We start from the raw sequence: 20905 nt of genomic DNA, 5'->3' as shown, positions 1-20905 counted from the left end.
ATGGTGATTGTGCCGGGCAAACTCCATTTAGCCCACTGTATGCTTCTAAACTTGTTTGATTCATATTTCATTACAATGGCAGTTTAGCAGACATTACACAAAGATTCCATGTCATAGAAATATATGGAATTTTCATGCATGTCTGACAGATTTTGATCACTGAATGGATCATTTTTGCTTGTGAAGGCTCACACGATGAAAGAATTTTTAGAGGTTTGACTTCACTGAGAATCAATTCATCAACTCAACAAGCCATGTGCATTTACATGTTGTGCAAATCGTAGACAATTGTATTTACTCTTTTGCACATATGTGCCAAAACACATGCAAATTGCTTAAATCAATAAGAACTCCAAATCTGATGTGAACAAGAAACAAATTGTTCAGAGACCTGAACTTATTGTTTTGAGAGAGAAAAAAAAGTCTAATTCGACAATTGAGCCAAAGCGATTGAGAAAAACTGTAATGGTACATTTACAAACACAAGATATTTATTTAATATTTTCACAAAAACTGAGTAATTGAGAAGAACTAATCATTGAAATCACCAAGTAATGCTTATAGAATATAAAACTATTTACTGTCTTTTTGAAGTGCATAGATTTGTATTATTATTGTTATTGAAGTGTTAGTTTTTATTTATATGAAGATATTTACTTAGCTAATTAATGCATTTATGAGTGGAAGAAAATTATTTTCAGTGTGGGATTTAATAGGAAAAACAAACAATACAAAATCACGTAAAAAATGTTATTATTTGAACTGCTATGGTTTGATGATTATGAGAGATGCACTCACATCTTTTAATAAGTGACTTCAAAAACAAATGTGCAGTCAAGGACAGGAAAGGAAAACCGTTGTAATTTCCCCGGTCAAGGGCAGCTGCTTAAGATCTCGCGATACTATTTGTGGCGCGGGATTTGGCTGAGGCAGATGAATGCGCAGTAGTCGTTCTGCAGCGCTGTGGAAATGGCGCCTGCGTTCAAGCAGCAGTAGTCGGCAGTTATAACGTTTTGCACTGAAGTCACTGGAATTTAAGTTTTCTCTTTGCCACTGCTTTAAAGTTCAACACAAGTAGACTACGAGAGTTTATCCGTACGAACTGAGTCCGGATTATGACCGGAAAAGAGTTGCCACGAAAGTCGTGTTTGAAGTATATCCAGTCTTCTTGAGGGCCGTCATCAGCGCGCAGGTACAACGCTGTTGTCTGGGATTTTTTTCAGCGATATATGTCATATTAGGATATTCTGTAGTATTGTACGTGTTTATGGTTTAACACTCATTTAAGTGGCTGCTTTAGTGTTAAAAGCGGTTGTGAGGTAGTCTCGAATTGTGACCGTTAGCTACCGTTAGCATATGCGGCTAACCTGAAGGGCTCATGGTAACTGCGTGGGCTCAATTTACGCAAACAACACGGCTATTTACGAGACGCATGCTTTATTACACATCGCAGTAAGCCTTTTCAATTAATTAATGCCCCGTCGTCGTTGTAATTTGAACCTTTTGTTTGTTTTTACGCGTGTTATGTGTTGCTGTTAACAGTAGCATTTCGTTGCTAGCGTGCTGTGGTTGACAGAACAGAAACTTTCCAGCAAAGGCTATTTTTCAGACCATGCAAAATGAACGTTTTATGTAAACCAGCTCTGAATGGACACTTTTATTTCGCCTGGAGAAGACAGCAGTATTTGTCACCTGTAATTTGAATGTATTTGAATCCACTTTGACGAGTTGGCTGCCAAGATTTTAAAGTGGCAGTGAACGTAATGACAAAGCATAACGTCCGGTTTATCGTAATATAAATGAACAGAAATGGCTGCAGATAACAGTTTTAGTGTACTTGGTCTAGTATTGACTTGTATTAGGAGTAAGTACTGAATAGAGCTGGATTTGAGGTCGCGGTTCCGCCATGTGAGTCTCACGCATGGGTGGGACATGTATTCTGCGCGGGCACATGGATGAGTCTGTGTTTTCATTAGATGACCATCCTTTTCCAGGGGGCACTGTTGCATGAGTCAAGGGTTTTTAACTTTAACCGACCCAGACTGTAAGCAAACAGCCGTTTTTTCATTTTATAATATCTTCAGTCAGATAATCTTCAAATGTGCTTTTAAGTGGTTTAAAATGTTGTCTTTTTAATCATGTCATCTCCATAGATCCCTATACTTTCACTGGAGTAATATAACTGTCCTTGTGGAATATCTTTTCCTAGTCTAGTAGACATACAGACTTTCAGTGTGTTTTTTTCCTAGATAGTGTTATCATGACTATGCCACATGTCTTGAAGCTGGTAAACATAAAAGCTATGTAAACATCTTGGCGTCTAAACTAGGATGATCAAGCACATGTCCTAATAATTACGGTTTTTATCATTATTATTATTATTATTATTATAATTTTTTTTTTTTGGTTTTGAATTTTTTTTCTTTTATACAAATTCATAGTAATGCATTAATACCAGATTAATTAGAGTATTATAGCGATTTTGCTTTTTACTTAGAAAGCAAGCTAGGCTAAATGATAACAAACACAAGTCTTTAAAACCAAACTTTCAAATATGAGTAATTTTACCATAAACTTTGAAAGGATTTTCTGTTTATTTTCCAAATGTAGGCCTATCATGAACAATTCATTGCACGGAATTAATTTTGTTTGGTGCGCACAATATTTATTCTTATTTATTAATGTAATGTATTTATTTTATTTTTTCCTATTTATAGTTTTGTTCATTGTTTTTGAGAATGAAGTCCTGTCCATGTTGTTTGCTTTCTACCAAACAGAGCTATTTTAGTATTATTTATATACTGCTAATATATATTCATATTTTGAATTGTCCTTTTTTATATTTTCAGTTTTCATTTTAGTTTAAGTTTTTGTAATTTAGTTATGTTCTCATGTCATTTTTATTAGTTTTTATTTTTTCTATGTTGCTTATTTATTTTTATTTTTCATTTTTAATTAGTTCATCTTATTTCAGTTAGTTGCCAAGGCAACATTTATAACTTTCGTAAAGATTTAAGTTTTTTTTTTAAACTAATAAATATATTTAATCCATTTCAGCCATATTTCAATGACTAACACAGTTTCTAATAGTTTTCATTTTAAGCCCTTTTCGGACGGGACTAGTTTTCTAAATTATGTTTGAGTTACAATTTTTATCCCTCAACTTCTGATTTCATGTACCGATACTAACATGAAAGATTCTGCAGACTAACATCTTCGTGTTTATTACAGAGGTGGGAGTGTGTTTTCTAGATGTTGCCATTACAGAAGGTCATGTGCTGTGCTGTATTACGTATTTATTCTTATTTTAATTTATTATAAAAGCCCTATTTAAGTCAATTGAAGTGGCTGGTTATAATAAACCCACATAAGTGAGCAGTAAAATCTAGTCAAGCATCTTATCTTACCTGACACTGATATTAAAATAGGTAGTCTTCGCAGTTTCTGCGATTTGGCTCTGGCTCTATTTATTAATTTTATAATAAATTTTTGTCGAATACCATCCATATTGAAATGAAAGCACGCCGAAGATTGTAGGGCTGGACCCGAATATTCGAATAATCGTACGGTGGGTTGGTATTCGATTTGAAAATTTGACATTCGAATATTCGTTTTTTTTTTTTTTTTTTTTTTTTGCACACCTGCATGGGATCCCCCGCGAAACGGTTCTCATTCGCGCTTGAATAAGGCCGGCGACACACTGGCTGCGTGGCGTGTCCGTTTTTATTTCGGCTCCATGTTAACAGGTTGCAGTTTGCACACTGCCTGCGTGAGACACGCGTTCAGGCGCGGCTCAAGCCACGCGGAAAACGCGTGCACGCTAGAAATAGAACCGACGCCAGTGTTCCTGAAACGGGAGTGTTCTCTGGCTAGAGCGCAGAACAGCAGAGTTTGTTTGGACCGAAGTGCATGCCTGAGCTTGTGTTTTGGGTTAAGCTGCGTTGCGTTGACATTATGGAAAATAGAATAATAGAAACAAAATGTATTAGACTTTTTACTAAATTAATCTCGTTTTTAATTTAACTTAATTTAGTTTTTCTTTATTTAAATTTTGTTTTTCTTTATTTAAATTTAGTTTTTTCTTTATTTAATATCGTTTTTCTTTATTTAAATATCGTTTTTTCTTTATTTAAATTTCGTTTTTTCTTTATTTAAATTTCGTTTTTCTTTATTCAAATTTCGTTTTTTTTTTATTTAAATCTACCCTTTACTGTGTCAGTAATTTGTTAGTCAAAATATTAGACTACCTTAAAAGTATTGCTTAATTTAACAGACCTGTGTGTGTGCGTTTATTTTTCACTAGTGCAGTGTCCGTTCTCGGAGAATATAAGCCCTGCCCGCGGTGAGGCGCGTCGTTTCCCGCTCACGCTGTTCTTTAGTTTACTAAAAGTTTAAATTCTGAATGTGTCGCGTCTCGCGTGTCCATCTATATTGCACCAAATGCGACACTGCACTCCCTTGTGAAGTCGATTAGATGAACGGTTCTCGAAATAATAATAATGCAAACGGGCAGACAGACACATAGAGATTACTGCCTTTATTAGAGAGAAGAATATGTTCAGCCCTCGCTCTCCGAAGCTTCGAATATTCGATGTTCATTACTACCGAAGCTTCGAAGCTCAAAAAATGGTATTCGGACCAGCCCTAGAAGATTGGTGCGTAAACAGTAGCTCAGGTGGGTCAAAAAACACGAGGATAAGTGTTAGGAGAATACAACCTCAGCAATCACAGACATTCGCATTCGGACGGGATTCTTACACAGAGTTTGTATGAGAAAAACAGACTTGGCAGATTCAAACGGGATAAAAATTGCAAAATACGTCTCTGAAACATGATTTTCTAATGTCCCCCTGAAAAACCAGTCCTGTCCGGATTTAGTTAACAATAATAACAGATAACATTCAGATGATAAAATTAGATTATATTCAGGTAAAAAGCGTTTGATTGGGTGTACAGCTTTTTAATTTATCCTTACTATGCACAAATACATGGTTAGTTACTTGGATTTTATTTTGACATTTTGGTAGGGGTTTATTCCCCCCTGGCTCTCTGACTATAAGCTCATCTGTGCCCACCACTTGATCACGATTTCATTGTATGTTTGGAGGAAACACAAGTGTGCTGGACAACTGCTCCATTGGAGGCCCAAAAGAGCTGACAACTGCTGTAATGTAGGGGTTCTTTGTCCATAATGTTTTGAGTGTTATTTGAACATGATTTTTGTCCTAGGTTAAAACACATCCTGTTTTTGTTCCGTTTATTGAATTCTATTTTAATCCTGATGTTTCGGGGCTGGCAGATTGACTTTTCACACGTGTTTTCTCTCCAGTAAGCATGCGTGACCTGGCAGCCCAAGTCACCAGCAGCTTGCTGCGCTTTCCAGAGGTAACGATAGACGCTCTGGGGGAGGATGAAGTTACGCTCGACTCTGTGCTGCATGGGAGATTTTCTGTTGGTGAGTTGTTTTACACTTGATGATCTTGATGATCACAAGACACACATTTCAGGTTGGGGATGATTTAACTAATAATGGAATTATTACATTATCTTATTCTTAACTATAATTTAGTAGTATTAATTTAATATGAGATGTATTAAATTTTCCTTTTGTTTCACTGACATCTCTTATTTCGTGTGTACAGGGAAAAGTGGACTGTCCTGGCTTGCCTGCGGACCTCAATTGGAGGTTGTCCATGCCATTTCTGGAGAGCGTTTCTCCGCCTACCGCTTCAGCGGGGTGTCGGAGCACCAGCCCACAGTGTTGTCTGTGCGGGAATTCTGCTGGCTGAAGCGGACAGGGCTACTCATTGGTTTGGAGGAAGCAGAGGGCAGCATGTTGTGTCTGTATGATCTTGGTATCTCCCGTGTTGTCAAGGCTGTGGTCATCCCAGGCAGAGTGAGTGCAGTGTTATATTATCATTGAGATACTGTTATAGTTTTTAATATTTTGAATTAGTTTTTATTTTTATATTTTCCATTTTCTTTTTAATTTGAGTTAGTGTTAGTAATTTTGTTGTGTTTTTGTCATCTTTATTTTTTTTAAAATATATTTCTAAATAGTTTTTGACTTTTACTTCAATTTTAGTTACTTTAGTTGAACTAAACTAAATGAAAATGTTGACTTGGCGCCAGTTGCAGAAATGTTGAAATAAAATAAATATATATTTTATTTATATATATATATTTTTTAAGTAGCAAAAATGTTGTTTTAATTTTTTTCTTCAAGTTTTTGTTAAATAATAACCCTGAATGAGTGTAAACAGGGTTGTTGCAGAATCCTTTTATTATAAAATTTACTTTTCAAAAACGTCATAAAATGTTTCTCTTTCTTTTCTTTAATGACCCTACTGTGAATGATCAAGTGATTGAATAGAACATCTGCTTCCACAGATCACAGCCATTGAGCCCCTGGTTAGCTACGGAGGGGCCAGTGCTAGCACACAGCATCTACATCAGAGTCTGCGCTGGTTCTTCGGTGTGGCTGCAGTGGTAACGGACGTTGGTCACGTTCTGCTGGTTGATCTCTGTTTGGATGACCTGTCCTGTAGTCAGAGTGAACTGGAGGCTTCAGGTGGGACATTTTTTTTTGCGCTTTCATGTGAACAGTCAAAAACTATAATGGTTCAAGGGTGTCCAAACTCCTTTGTCCTGAATAGCCTGTCATACTGTCATGTAGAGTTTAGCTCCAACTTGTCTCAACACACCTGTCAGGAAGGTTCTAGAATGCCCTGTAAGACCTTGATTAACTGGTTCAGGTGTGTTTAATTGGTGTTGGAGCTACACTTAGTTTAACTTGTTGCTTTTTACTGTAGTAGTAGTAGTAGTAAGATAAAAATATTCTAACCCTTTCATAATCTCAAACCATTTTCATTTGCTTTGGCTACAGATCTGGAGGTGGTCAATAAGTCTCCGTCTGAGATCCCTCGGTTAAGGGAGGGTGTGACGCAGCAGGGTAGACACCTGTGTCTGCAGCTCAGCAGCCCCACAGGGACTGGAGCAACAGCCCTGCAGTACATCCAACGCACCAACCAGCTCGCTGTTGGCTTCTCAGATGGCAACCTGCAGCTCTGGAACCTGAAGACCCTCAAAAAAGAGTGAGCGAAAGACTTAAAACAAGCTTGACTTGACTTTTTCTTTTTTCTTTTTTTTGTACATTAAAAGAGGCATGAAATTAGCGGTCAACCAATATATCGTAAAGGCCGAAATGTCGGCATCGACTGACAAGGTTTTCTGTTTGGCCAATGATTCAAAAGCGAGACTTTTATTTGACGGCGCGCTTGTCTTTTAATTTGATGATGCTGAGAACGCCAGCTCCTGAGCACACAACGCTCCCATTCTCCAACTTCATTAGTTTACGTTATTAGATAGAACTATTAAAAAAACAAAAAGTAAACATACCAAAAAGCATTATAACATTTGGTTTTATAATTAATAGAAAGGCAAACACTGATACTTTCTCATTTACCATCAGCATTCAGCGAAAATACGCATTTATATATCTTAAATCTTGGGAGTGTCAAATAAACATTTAATTTCACAAACCTTGCAGACTTGGTCAAATCCAGCTGTAACATCTTCTGAGTGAGCATTTGTAGATGCGGACAGGAGAGTTCAGCTTCACTGGAGATGCATGATTGACAAACTTCAAATCCTTGATTTCAAACTCATATTTATGTAATTTTCGCTGTATGTAAGATTTGGGCATCGGCCATCAAAAAATCAGTGTCAGTCAACCACTACATGAAATCTATCTTTGATAATCAGTTTCGCTTGGATGTACGTAATGAAAGGGAAGAAAAGATATGTCACTACCACCGTTTCAACCTGACTTTAATGTATCGCTGCCCCGGTGAATTTGTTTCTGAACATGTCCTCTTGCTCTCCAGATATCACTCCCAGCTAGAGGGTGGCAGAGTGCCTGTCTATGCATTTACCTTCCAGGAGCCAGAAAATGACCCTCGGAACTGCTGCTATTTGTGGGCAGTGCAGTCTGCACAGGATCAGTAAGTTTGCTGTTTCATGTGCTCCTATCGGCATCATCATCTGATTGTTTTGACTTTGTTCTGATTTTGTTTTGGCATATTTTGTCTTTGCAGGGAGGGGGATGTTGTCAGCCTCCATTTATTACAATTGGCCTTTGGGGAGAGAAAGTGCTTGGCTTCAGGGAAAATTATTTATGAGGTACAGAGTTGTGTAGGATTCTACATTTTCATAGATTTATTTGAATGTTGCACTGTCTTTATATCCATATACAATGTTGTTGCCAAAAATGATTCATTTTGTGTGTGATGTTTTGACTCTCAGGGTCTGGAGTATTGTGAGGAGCGTTACAGTCAGGACTTGAACGGTACAGCGTTTCCTCTGAGAGCTCAGGCCACCAATACCCGTTTGATCAGCTGTCAGACCATAGAAAAGTTTCGCCACCACCCTGATAGGGATGACAGCATGAATGAAGGTGCTTTTGCATGTCCAAACCTGTATACTTTGCAGAGTGATTGATTTGACACATATTTTCTATAACATTTGTTTTTCTCTTTCTTTAGTGGCATCTCCTGATACAAGTGTGTCGGTTTTCAGCTGGCAAGTTAAATCGTATGGACAAGGCCACCCATCGACCTTCGTAGGTGTTTTTGACATTAACAGATGGTACCACGCTCAGATGCCAGATTCATTGAGGTGAGTATGCTTAGAGTAAAAGATGTGTAAATGCAGTCTGATATGTTGCAAGGGACATGCAACTTAAGTCCATATTGTCGCATATAAACCCATGCAACTTTGATTGAATTCCTTTTCTCTTTACCTGTCCAGAGCGGGCGAATCTTTACGGAACTGTCCATATCTGGCAGTGTGGTCTCTTGACTCTGTGATCGAGATTACAGCTTCCTGTTCTCTGTTGGACGTCCTGATTCATGAGCGCAGTCTAAGCAGGGGTCTGCCCTACACCTGCCCTCCACCGGAACAGTTCTTCAATCCCACCACCTACAACTTTGGCAAGACATGTTTATTTCATATACATTTTTGCATGTAGAATGGCTGTGTTGTGTTACTCCATTAAATATTTAATAATCTTTAACTCTTTTTCTATTTTATCTAGATGGAAGTTGTTTGCTTAATGCTGGAATTGTGCACTTTACTTGCTCTGGCTATCAGAAAGAGGTAAGATTTTGGCCCACTGTTGACTACTCAATGCTGAGTCTTTATTAATCTGGTGCATTAAACTCTTACTGTTTACTCTCAGACTCTGAGCTATTTAAAGAAGGTGGCACCAAGTTTGGGTGACAGCATTTCTAATGGATACTCGCGCTGTCTCATGTCTGGCCTCCTGTCCTCTCGTCTGGCTGATGTCCAGCCCTCCAGCCTCTCACAGGTAACACACCCTTTATTAAAGATATTTCAGGAATAACTACACTAGTCTAATCTGTTTGCTTGTTGACTAAATAGACTTCATCCACATATTTCAGGAATAACTACACTAGTCTAATCTGTTTGCTTGTTGACTAAATAGACTTCATCCACATGTAGTACTGTTGGTTTCAGAATGGTTATAGCTGTGATGCACGTTTTTAATTTAATGCCTTGTGATTTGAATTCAGGAAGAGCAGCTTGATGCCATTTTGTGCACTGCTGTGGAGACAAGCTCATTGGGACTCATAACTGGCTGTATTAAACAGTGGACCACTGAAGGTGAGGATGGGAGAAGTAAGGCTTTCGTAATCTATTAAAAACTTGTTTCATCACTGGTTTCACTGCTGGTATACTGTAAACGCAGTTATTATTATTATTACGATTAAATAACTGTTCATATATTTCAAAATTTAATTTATTTGTGTGGGCAAAGCAGAATTTTCAGCCGCCATTACTCCAGTCTTCAGTGTCACATGATATATGCTGAAATATGCTGATATTCTGCAGCTCAAACATTTCTTAATATTTTTTATTATTAAGTCTAAATCGTTGTGCTGCGTTTATTTTTATAAAATCTTTTTTTTAAAATACTTTTTTCAGATACTTTATTCTTTGAATGGAGAATTCTAAATAACAGCATTTATTTGAAATGGAAATATTTTTGGGATGTTATAAATATCACTTTTGATCAATACAATGCATCCTTGCTGATTAGAAGTATTTATTTATTTCTTTAAAAAAAAAAAAAAAAAAATCATACTGACCCGAACTTTTGAATAGTAAACTATTTCCTTTGCCACATTTCTGCACACAGAGCAACCAGGGTCAGCCATCAATCTGCGCTATATACTGGAGTGGGCCTGGAATAAAGTTGTGCACACCAAAGAAGAACTGGATGAAATATGTGAGTTTCCTACACGCATTTCCCTCAATATGGTTGTACTGCAAATTTAACAGCGTTCTGATCGTGTGCCTTCTATGCATCCAGGTGCTCCGCTATTTGACAGCTTCGCAAACTTCACAGATCCCCAGACACTGCAGCTGCTACAGCACAGTCAGCGCTTGCTGGCAAACCTCAGCACTGTTTTCCACTGTTTGCTAAATGAGGCTCAGGAGCTCACACAGAAAGGTGTCCGAGTATACACCGCCTTCACACTGGTATATGTGAAGATGAAAATCACTAGAGTGACTGACTTTTTTTTTTTTGTTGTTAACTGCAGGGTTAATTGGACTCATGAACAAATGCATGGTGTCTAGCTTGATCTCCCAGTATGCTCAAGTGGTTTTGTGGTTCTGCCGGACTGGTCTTCTTCCAGAGGGTTCTGGTATGATCTTCTCCAAAGCTTTGCTTAGACTCTCTGTGATTTTAAACAAATCTGTGCATTGCATATGATGAACTCTTGTGTTCTTCTGTCAACAGATGATGATGATGTGCTGCAGATATCAAGGCCCTTTTACAGTCATTCTATTATAAAGAATTTCTACGTCAGCCAGAGGGAGGAGCTGAGGAGACTGGCCAAGTATGTTGCTGAATTTCTGAAGCATCATATTTAAAAAAAAAAAAAAAATTATATAATAATAATAATTATAATCATATAATGTAATAAACATTCTTACTCATTTAGTCAAATTGTATCGGTGTAATAAGGCATAAAATAATCATTTTCTTCCCATAGGGACAAATGGTGTGCAGACTGCCTCCTGATTGATGGGCTTGTGAGTCAGTGTGGGGAACGCCTTACTGAACTTTGGAAAAGGGATGAGGGTGGAACAGGACACTATCCACCCCCATCACTTCATGTAAGTTAAGACTTTAAGAAGATAATGTGTTTAAACAACATTGTGCTCAGCTGTGCTGAATTTTCAGTTTTTTCTTTTCTTTGGTATGTCCCTGGTATAGGCTTTGCTGGATATTTACCTCCTGGAAAACATTGAAGAATCTGCCAAACATGCTATTGTATCCTTTTGTGGTTTCTTTAGTACATCCTGTGCTTGCCAAAGTTGCCATAAATATTGTGCTTTTTGCTGCTGGTTCTAAAAGATTATTCCTTGACTTAGGCTCTTAGGTTATTTACTTGCTGCTGGATGTGATGTACTCATTTCCCAATAAAAGTGGGGCATCAGTGGAGTCTTTTCCCACAGCGTTCGCTATTCCCATTGGGTTAGTGAAACTGGTACAAGGCCTGTGGTTGCTAGATCATCATGATCATGAGGTATAAAAACCAGAACTTTCTCATTTATACTCTTATGCTAGTATTTTTAAAAGAAAATGCGAACTATATCAGTTTAAACACTACTCTTAGTGTATTTTGTGTGAATGCCAGAGGTGCAACATGATACTTCATGAATAATTTGTATTGAATGGTTTTCATCTCCCTCAGAGCTCTCTGGAGCTGCTGTTGCACCCAGCCACCAGTCACTCTCTGTGGAGCTGGCAGCATGAGCGTGTCCTGCAGGCTTTGATGTGCCAGCAGAAGCACAGCATCGCCCTGCGCTACTTGCATGTGATGAAGCCTCCCATGTGCACTACCAACCAAGCCAAGCTTTGCCTCTCTGTCCTGCTTTATAACAGGTATGAGTGTAGTGTACCATGTAATTAATATGTCAGCTTAGGGTGAGTTTAGTTGTATTTGCTAGACTCTTACTTTTGGTTTGTTTTTGGCTGGCCAGGTGTATTGTGGAGGCTTGGGCTTTGCTAAGGCAGCACTGTAATAAACTGAACATGGAAGAGATGATGAGGTTTCTTTTTGAGACCTGTCAGGAGCTGGGACTTATGAAAGAGCTGCTGAAGCTGCCCCTTGGACTTGTAGAACAGGTGTGTAAATCTCTACAACACTTAATATTTAATGGCTTTTAGAATGCAAAATAAATACTTTGTCTATTTTGAAATCAAAGCTGTTCTTTTAAACATTCTACTCAGAGATTCTTGAACAATTTTTCATAAAAATATTAAGCAGCACAACTGTTTTCAACAATAGGAAATGTTTCTTGAGCACAAAATCAGAATATTAGAATGATTTCTGAAGGATCATGTGACACTGATTTCTGCTTTGCCATCACAGGAATACATTTCTATTTTAATATAATTTAAAATGGCAAGTTATTTTAAATTGTAATGATATCTTACAGTATTACTGTTTTTACTGCATTTGACGCATAAGAGACTTCTTTAAAAAAAAAAAAAAATATATATATATAATAAGATACCAACCCCAAACTTTTGAACAGAAGGATTAGCACTTTTGTTTTTAAACTTTAATTCAAATGTACAGGAGTGTTTGGAGCGGTTCCTTCAAAGCACCGGAGGTTTCCAGAATCGGGAGCTTCTCATGGTCCACTACCTCCAGCAAGCAAATTATGTGCCTGCCCTTCAACTCAACCAGACCCTCAAATTGAACCTAGCAGTATGTTCAATTTCATATTATAATCTACATATTTCATTTTCATCAGTTAATGAAACTTTTATCATAATAAGTTATATTTCGTTTACAAATAATTATTATTTTTTTTATTCAGGCTGACAGGGATCCTAAAATGAAGGAAAGGTCAAACACAAGGAACTCCATTCTCAATCAGTATGGGAAGGTTCTTCCTCGGGTTCAACGGAAATTAGCCGTTGAACGAGCAAAACCGTATCAACACCCTGCTACGATTCACAGAGAAGGTATCAGTGATGGTCATGCTCACCTGGGATACAAGTGTTAGAACTTGACAGTTGTTGTTAGCAATTGACCTTGAATATTCTCTTCTCTTCTCTCACCACTAGTTAAAAGACCCCAGCCTCTGTCAACTGTTGCTAAACGTTCTGCCTCTGAAAATGTGATGACCAGAGCAGCCTTTATCAGTAATGTCCTCTCAAAGATAGAGGAAGTGTGGGCTGGCAAGAACACCACGCCTGAGTCATCTCCTTTCAAAAGGTACTATACTAAATAGTTTTTCCCAGCTTTCATTTTCTGTTTGTAAGTTATGAAATGTTTTAATTTTAAACCCTGTTCTGCACTGAATGTTTTGTTGGATTTCCTGTTCAGCCCCAAAGAGTCAGAGAAGCAAGTGCCTAGCCTATACCCTTCCTCCCCAAATCTACCCGAGGCTTTTGTAGGAACTCCCATCAACATGCTAACCAAACGAATGTCTAGGTAAAACAGACAAATACTGGTTTTATTGTGTTGTTTCTTGGGACAAATTTACATCTCAAAAGACACTATCCACCTTATTTTTAACGTTGAAGTGAGCAAGGCCATTTGTAACTTAAATGTTCAAAGTCTTCCAGTGTCATTCGATTCCAGGTAATTTACCTGTACAAACACGGTTATGTTGCTTATTGCAAAGTGGTATTTATCATATATTATTTTAATTTATCGTCATCAAACACTGGCATTTCAAACATTTGTGTACAAACAAATAGCTTTACCGTTTATTGTACTTTTTACTTGTTTACATATAGCGGCTAATGAATTGGAAGGCTCGCACATTTAAAGAAAATAGCTTACTTCCAAATTGCAAAATAAGGTGGATGGTAACATTTCCCTTGCTTTGTCACCAGGCTTCTGGATTTAGTTGTGCAGCCATCTTCCCAGAATTCTCCAGAGAGCTCAAATTTGCCTGGCACTCCTACAAGGTCTATTACCTCGTGGGCTGGCCCAAAGAGCGTCAGCAATGCTCCTGAGCTCAGTTTGCTGCAAACTCCTCAAGTGGTAAAGGTGAGACCCTATGGTTTTGAAGTCACAAACATTTCAGTGAGGTTTTGTGCAAAGTTTTAGATTAAACATTCTGTATGTACTTCCTCAAGTGTTTTATGAAATGTCATACCTCGTTATAAACTTTTTGATTTTAGAGAGCTCGAGCCTTGGCGTCTGGCCCGGTTTTCTCAGCCTTCACTCCACAGTCTATTCTGAGGAGCAGCTTACGTCCCACTCCTGTGGCCACCCCTTCTGCATCACCGGGCAGATCAATCACTCCTCCTCTCCGCCCCAAAGAGAGCCGTATTACCTTCATAGAGGAGGCTGATTCTCCAGAAGTTCCCAAGAGCTCTGTCCACTGGAACAATGGGGTAACGCTTTTCCCACATCTAAAATCCAATGTTAAGTTTAGCTGCCGTAGGAATAAGACTTAATGAAAATCTATCAGATTTTTGCAGTGGTAATATCATTGTGATTCTTTACAGATTGCGATTAACAGGGAGCTCAATACACCTAAGAGATCTTCCCCACCTCTTAAAACAATCAGTGATGCCTGGAGTGACCATTCAGATGCTGAAGAGGAAGTAGTAGATCTAAAGAAGACGAACATGCCCTCGTCTGAAGAGAAAGAGAATCCTGATGTAGAATCTGAGAGTGGCTCCTCTGTCAAAGAGATCCCTGCCGCGCAGTCCACACAAGTGCTTCCCTCTCTTTTGCAACGGCCTAGTCTGGGGCAAGAAGCAAGTCTCATATCCAATCAATCCGATACCACTCTTGAGTTCCATGATGCTCCTGCTCCTGAGGATCTTATGGAAACTCTGAAAAAACATCAAGCGAACAACAGTATGGATCAGGAGGTCACCATAAGACTTCCAAACACTTCAGAGGAACATTTGCCTCCTGTAGAATACACAATGACTTCAGAATTAGGCCTACCCTCTGTTGCATTGCCTGAGAAAGAGTTAAATATAGCTCAGGAAAATGATACCAAGGAAGACTTGTCCAGTGGAGAGAGCCCTTCAGACACACAGGAAGGCCATAATGAGACTGAGGAGCTTGAGGTGCATGTTAATATTGAGAATGATCTTGTGAGTGAAGCAACTGAGGAGCATCTTAAGGAAACATCAGAGGCTCAGGTTCTCAAACCAGATGTGGTTATGGAACCAGAGCTTGTTCTTCCAGTTCAGGAACCAAGCTTAGACTCTTTAACTGAGATTTTAGAGTATCCAGAGATCCAGGAACCAACAGATACTGAAGAGTCATTGAACACATCCTCGATTTTTGTTGAAGCTCTCAGTGTTCCTCCTACTTTAGAGCCTGTAAACCAGTCCATGGAAGAAAATGATACTGTTAGTGAACCAGCTGTCACCAAGGTATCAGAGACTGTACCAGAAGAACTGATTTGTGAGGCCTCTGTGTCTGAGATTCCAGTGGTCGAGTTGGTGAACCATGAACAAACGACTAGTGAACCTGAGATCAATGAAGAATGTGTAGAGGAATCTATGGAAACATCAGGTAGTTAAAAAAAAAAAGTATTTATTCCTTAACACACAATACTATTCAAAAGCTTGGGGTCAGTAAGTAAGTTTTTATTAAATGTTATTTTTGTTTTATTAAATTGATCAAAAGTGACAGACATTTATAAGGTTAGAAAATATTTATATTTCAAAATATTGCTGTTCCTTTGAACTTTCCATTCATCAAAGAATCCTTAAAAAAACTCAGTTTACACACACAAATAAACAACTGTTTATAACATTGAAAATAAGAGATGTTTCTTGGGCTGCTGAAAATTCAGCTTTGCCATCACATGAGTAAATGTTTTTAAATAGAAAATATATATTTTAAATCGTAATATTTCAAAATATATATATATATATTTTTTTAAACAATGCAGCCTTGTTGAGCATAAGAGACTTTTCAAATTTAAAAATCTTACCAACCCCACATTTTTTAATGGTACTGTAACTCCTGTTTTCTGTAATGAAAGATAACTGGTAGGAAATAAATGTCTAAACATTTATATTGTAGATTTGGATGCCTTTGTGGAACAGCATTTATTTGGCCCAGATCATTCTCCATCTTTGACCCGGTCCAGTATTAGGAAAGTCTCAGAGGAATCTCTCAAAAGGTACTTGTCTATCATGTTTCTGGTGTGCTGCATTGCATATGTTTCACTTGTCTTGCCATTTTGCCTTTCGTAACTTTTGTTTGTGATGTGTACACACTATAGTGAAACAGCTTGTGACATTAAGGAAGTTCAGCCCACTGAAGAGAATGCAGCCGATTTGAAAACACAGACATCAGAATCTGCTTCCTCGGAGTCCAGATGTAATTACATGTCAATACAGCATTTTAGACAGATAATGTCTTTAAATAACATTGTAATAATCCAAATGTAATCTCAATTTTTCCTATAGCTGTAGTTAGCTTAAATGACACTGATGAGCTTACCAGTGCCGAATCTTCAGAGGATGAAGAGGACTCAGGAGATGAGAAGGTGGAGGACTCAGGAAGTGAGGTTGAGATTATAAAAGAAGTAAAGGGTAATGGCAGGAGTAACCACCAGCCTTCTCCTGCCTTTTACATGGAGGAACTTCCACCAAATGAGCAGTACCTCCAGGATCAAGCCAATGCAGTGCTGTCACTGGTCACACCTGAGGCAGAACTAAAAGTGAGTGCACCATTGAAGCCTTATTTTGTTGTTAAAACAAATCTCATGTACTGTCCTAACCAGGTGAAATGTGACAAGTTTCATTTAGCATTTTGCATATCAAGCTAAATGACTGGCAGAATGTCTTCAATTCAAGTCTATTTGTATAGCGCTTTTCACAATACATGCTTCAAAGCAGCTTTACAGAAAATACTTGTTTCAATGTTATAATTAGGAAACATTCGGCTATCAGCTAGAGATTGTCAAAGTAATGTATATATGGCAGTAATATACAACTATGGTATAATACATGTTATGTGGTTAGTTAACATGTATTAAATTAAGCAGACACAACTAGCGTAGAAAGTATAACTTGTGCTTGTAATGATTACAGATTAATAATTACAGAATGTCTTGTCACGTTTGTAGAGCAACTTTGATTAGCACTGAAAATGTTGCACCTGGTTACTATACCTGTGATCGTGTTCGTACAATTAATGTTGAAATGTGTTGTACACAGATTCATTCTACCATTCTGGCTTTTTGTTCTGCAGGTTCTAGACACTGACATGCCAGAGGGTGAAGGGGTAATGGTTGGCCTTGGCACTGCAGATCTAGATGAGGAAGATGCTATGTGTTATACTGAGCTTAAGGCATCCACCACTCTACTGGTGCCTGTAGAGCTGGCTGAGGAACAGCAAACACATCTTCTAGATGGAGGCACTTTAGAGACCCTCAGCAGTGCACCAGATGGTACACAGCCAGAAGACTCGGACAGCTTCACGCTTATGCTTGATCCAGATGTGGAGGAACTGCCTGATGCTTCAGAGTTGGACCACAATGCAGTTTTGCTACCTCTACATGAGCCAGAAGAGCCCCAGGATGTGGATAATCAGCTTACAGCTAACTCTGAGGTTTTCATCTTGGATCATACTGTTCAAGTTCCAGACAACAAATTGGAAGAAGTAAAAGACTTGGTATCAGACATTGAACCTGTTGTCACTGGTGTCACTAAAATTGAAGCGCAACCAGGTGAGGTCCTCCAGACAGTGGAACAGGTGATCACACCACAAGCAGAAACTTCTCAAGAAACAAAAGGTCTTTCCAATGGTGAAAGTCCAGAATTGGGTCCTGCTGATGTTCAGGAGGAATCGCATACCCCTCTTCATGGGGAAGTATTGGAGTCTTCTGTGCCAGAGAATGTGTTGCTTTCAGAAGAGCATTTAGGGAAGGTCAATGAAGTTTCTGCATTGGACACAGAGGTGTCAAACATTGCAAAAGACAATATAACTGAACCTATCCAAATAGACACTACACCCTTATTGGCTGGAGAACTTGACGAACTTTCCACGACGAAACAATTGGCAAGGCCGAAGTCGCCAGGAAGATCCAAGTCACCTGCAAGAACAAAAGTCGAAAGATCTGGAAAAGATACAGAGGAAATTTTGGAGAACGCTAAGGAGGTGCTGCGCAGCCCGTCACGGAGGACAAGGAAAACCGTAACATTCCCTGTACCCAATCTTGATGTGGAGAAAGATCTTACTGAAGAAGAACAAATGGATTCTCAAGTACCTTCTACACCAAGACGCGTTACAAGGAGTGGCAAGCAGCTGCAAGACTGTCAAGTTCCTGTTACACCCAGAAGAAGCACAAGAAAAGCAGATGCAGAACAGCGCGCTAATGAGAATAACCAAGACATGCCTCCTGAGAAAGCATCAAAGCCTGCAAGTCCAGCACGAAAGACCCCACAGAAAGCTACACCTAGGAAAGGATCCCGAAGAACCAGGAGCACAGTGGTTGATGATGATGAGGCCCTTTCCACTGACCCCGTTCCCAGTGATGACTCTGAAACACAGGCCAGACAGAGTACCAGAAAACTCCAAGCACCAATTGAAGTTCCAGAAACTCATCAAGAAGTCCCAGAGGAGATGGTAGAGCCTGCCAAAGCACAAAGTAGTCCTAGTAGGTTTACTCGCAAGTCTACCCGAGGTCTAGCAATTGAACGTTTCCAACAGGATCCTGCAGAAGATGCTACAACTAAAAATCAACCTTTTAAAACTCCTCCAAGAAGCAGGAGGAAGACCGTGGCCAGCACTGGAGAGAAAGCAAACAGTGCAACCTTTGTTATTGATGATGCACAACTTCAGAGTGTTTCTAGGCGCCTTACGAGAAGCCGGCACTGGAATCAAGGAGAGGACCTTGGCAAAGAAATGCCAGATTTGATTCCCTTGGAAGTAGAAACACAAACTCTTCAGGCTGATGCTCTTGTAGAGCGACTCAAAAATGAGGAAGCCAGCGAAGAGAGTGTTCCAGTTGTAACTGAAATTATACATGCCAAGAGAAAAACCACTAGATCTGCAGCACTTAATGAAACTCAAAATGCAGCCATTGAAGAATCTAAATTGGTGGTGTCTGACGAAATGCAGGAACATGCAAGCAAGTCACTTGAAAGTGCTAGACGTACACGAGTGAGCAAGGTGTCTGAACAAAACTCTATGACTGTTGGCGATTCAGTTACTCCAATAGCTGACCTGAAAAGAACAAGAGGTAGGCAATATTGTAATCTTTGCAGTAAGTTACAACACTTTAATGTGCCTTCAATTAAATTTATCTGAAATCCTTTCTTTATAGCAAGGAGAAAAGGATTCTTACGAAATGAAGTTGAAGTTCCAGAAAGGTTGTCTCCTGTACCTCGAACAAAGGCCTCCGGAGATGAAACTCAATCCAAAGAGGTATGCAGCATCCTAAGTACCAAACCAATTGTTTAATTTTTGCTGGATCACACTTTAAAATTCAAAATGTCTTTTGTTGTAGGACAATGGCCCTGTAGATTATGTTGCAGTTGAAACTGAGGCTGTCAAGCCCAGAAAGAAGAGGACAACCAGGTGAATTGTCCATGTTGCATTTAGTCCTATTGCTATTGTGATATAAAAAGGATGTTTACATGCACAGTATAATCAAGACAGGTTTTTGTATAGTCAAGCTACTATCTTAATCTCCCTGTCCGAGTATAAATGAGATCAACTACAAGATGTGCAGTTGGATGATTGATACAGACTACCTTGTTTGTTGTTTGTTGAGCAATTATAGTCCGATTCACTTGGTAAATATGAGCTACAATCACATTATCCAAATCTAATAGCGAACTATTGCAATTTCAGACTTCAGAGTTTACATGACAGTTTAAAAAGACAAATTATGAAGACTGAACTTTTAAAGTTCATGTGAATGTTCTAACTGGTCTTAGATTATCATACCCTTTTTAATATCGGTTTTCTTTTAACAGAACAAAAGCTGCCCCAGAACCTCCACCTCCGGTTGAGATCAGTTTTCTTTCTCCCCTCGCTAGTCCCGCCGAATCGATAGCTAGAACCGAAGATAAGGAAACCCCTTCGCTGAGGATGAACCTACGCCGCAAACGCATGATGGATGCCATATTTCCTAAACCTGTGACAAGGAGGAAGAAGCTTTGATTGTGGACTCTTTGACTGGACTCATTTCCCAATGCACTTAATGTGCATTTTTGTTTTATGCTCTCCTTGTTTCTTAAGAGCTCTGCAACCTGCTGTTTTTCAATCAATGGATAATGTTTGGAATAAATAATCTAATTTGGGATAAATAATTTTGTATGATAAATTATGCCGTTTACAGTAAGGGGCACTGAGGGACTTGAGCACCAAAAGAGAGATGGTTTAGTTTTTAAATGTTTCTACTAATTGATGCAAATGTAAATAGCCTTTTAGGTATGTTATAAATAAAATTTGATACTTGTGAATTTTGTTGCTTGTTTTGTTTACAGGAAAGATTGTGGAACATGTAAAGTTATAGCAAACAATTATAAGATTTATGGTTGTACCACTTGGGTGATAATTCATAAAGATGAATAATTTACATTGGTTGAAAGTGTTATAAAATCATCCATATTACATGGGTGGACTTCTTGCTTTGATGCTTGGCACATGGTCTCCTCTATCTTGAGGTCTTTAACAGGTGAACATAGTTTGTTCATTGCAGACAATAATGTACATTTATTTTCCTTCAAATACATGCATTTTATTTTGAACAACATTGTGAACTTATTTGTAATGCCTGTTTGCTTTCAAATACAGAACAAGAATTTACAATCCTGATGTATTGTAGTTCTTAAGAAGTACTGATTCAACCATTT

General features: G+C 38.5%; 1 protein-coding gene across 1 annotated transcript; it reads left to right on the top strand.

Annotated features, from left to right (window-relative positions):
• The first annotated feature begins 960 nt into the window (after positions 1-960).
• On the top strand, positions 961-20865 carry ahctf1 (AT hook containing transcription factor 1). Its single transcript, XM_079853246.1, has 36 exons — positions 961-1192; positions 5330-5455; positions 5643-5896; positions 6391-6571; positions 6887-7094; positions 7887-8003; positions 8097-8181; positions 8305-8455; positions 8544-8676; positions 8809-8990; positions 9095-9156; positions 9239-9367; positions 9594-9684; positions 10220-10309; positions 10394-10534; positions 10626-10730; positions 10826-10925; positions 11082-11205; positions 11306-11362; positions 11472-11618; positions 11787-11977; positions 12076-12220; positions 12678-12809; positions 12922-13069; positions 13172-13322; positions 13434-13541; positions 13949-14105; positions 14240-14455; positions 14570-15599; positions 16116-16215; positions 16318-16415; positions 16505-16758; positions 17292-19284; positions 19369-19469; positions 19552-19622; positions 20024-20865. The coding sequence occupies exons 2-36, from the start codon at positions 5335-5337 to the stop codon at positions 20208-20210; spliced, it is 7560 nt and encodes a 2519-aa protein (XP_079709372.1). The 5' UTR covers positions 961-1192; positions 5330-5334; the 3' UTR covers positions 20211-20865.
• The last annotated feature ends 40 nt before the right edge of the window (positions 20866-20905 follow it).

The sequence above is a fragment of the Squalius cephalus genome (genome assembly GCF_949319135.1).
Source record: "Squalius cephalus genome assembly, chromosome: 20".
Taxonomy (NCBI): domain Eukaryota; kingdom Metazoa; phylum Chordata; class Actinopteri; order Cypriniformes; family Leuciscidae; genus Squalius; species Squalius cephalus.
This window is presented reverse-complemented; position numbering and strand designations above follow the sequence as displayed.

Excerpts from the sequence above, each read along its gene's own strand:
- ahctf1 (XM_079853246.1), top strand. The coding sequence starts at position 5,335 with ATGCGTGACCTGGCAGCCCAAGTCACCAGCAGCTTGCTGCGCTTTCCA. Across the intron at positions 10,310-10,393 it reads AGAAGAACTGGATGAAATAT|GTGCTCCGCTATTTGACAGC; the intron begins GTGAGTTTCCTA and ends CTATGCATCCAG. Across the intron at positions 16,759-17,291 it reads CACCTGAGGCAGAACTAAAA|GTTCTAGACACTGACATGCC; the intron begins GTGAGTGCACCA and ends TTTGTTCTGCAG.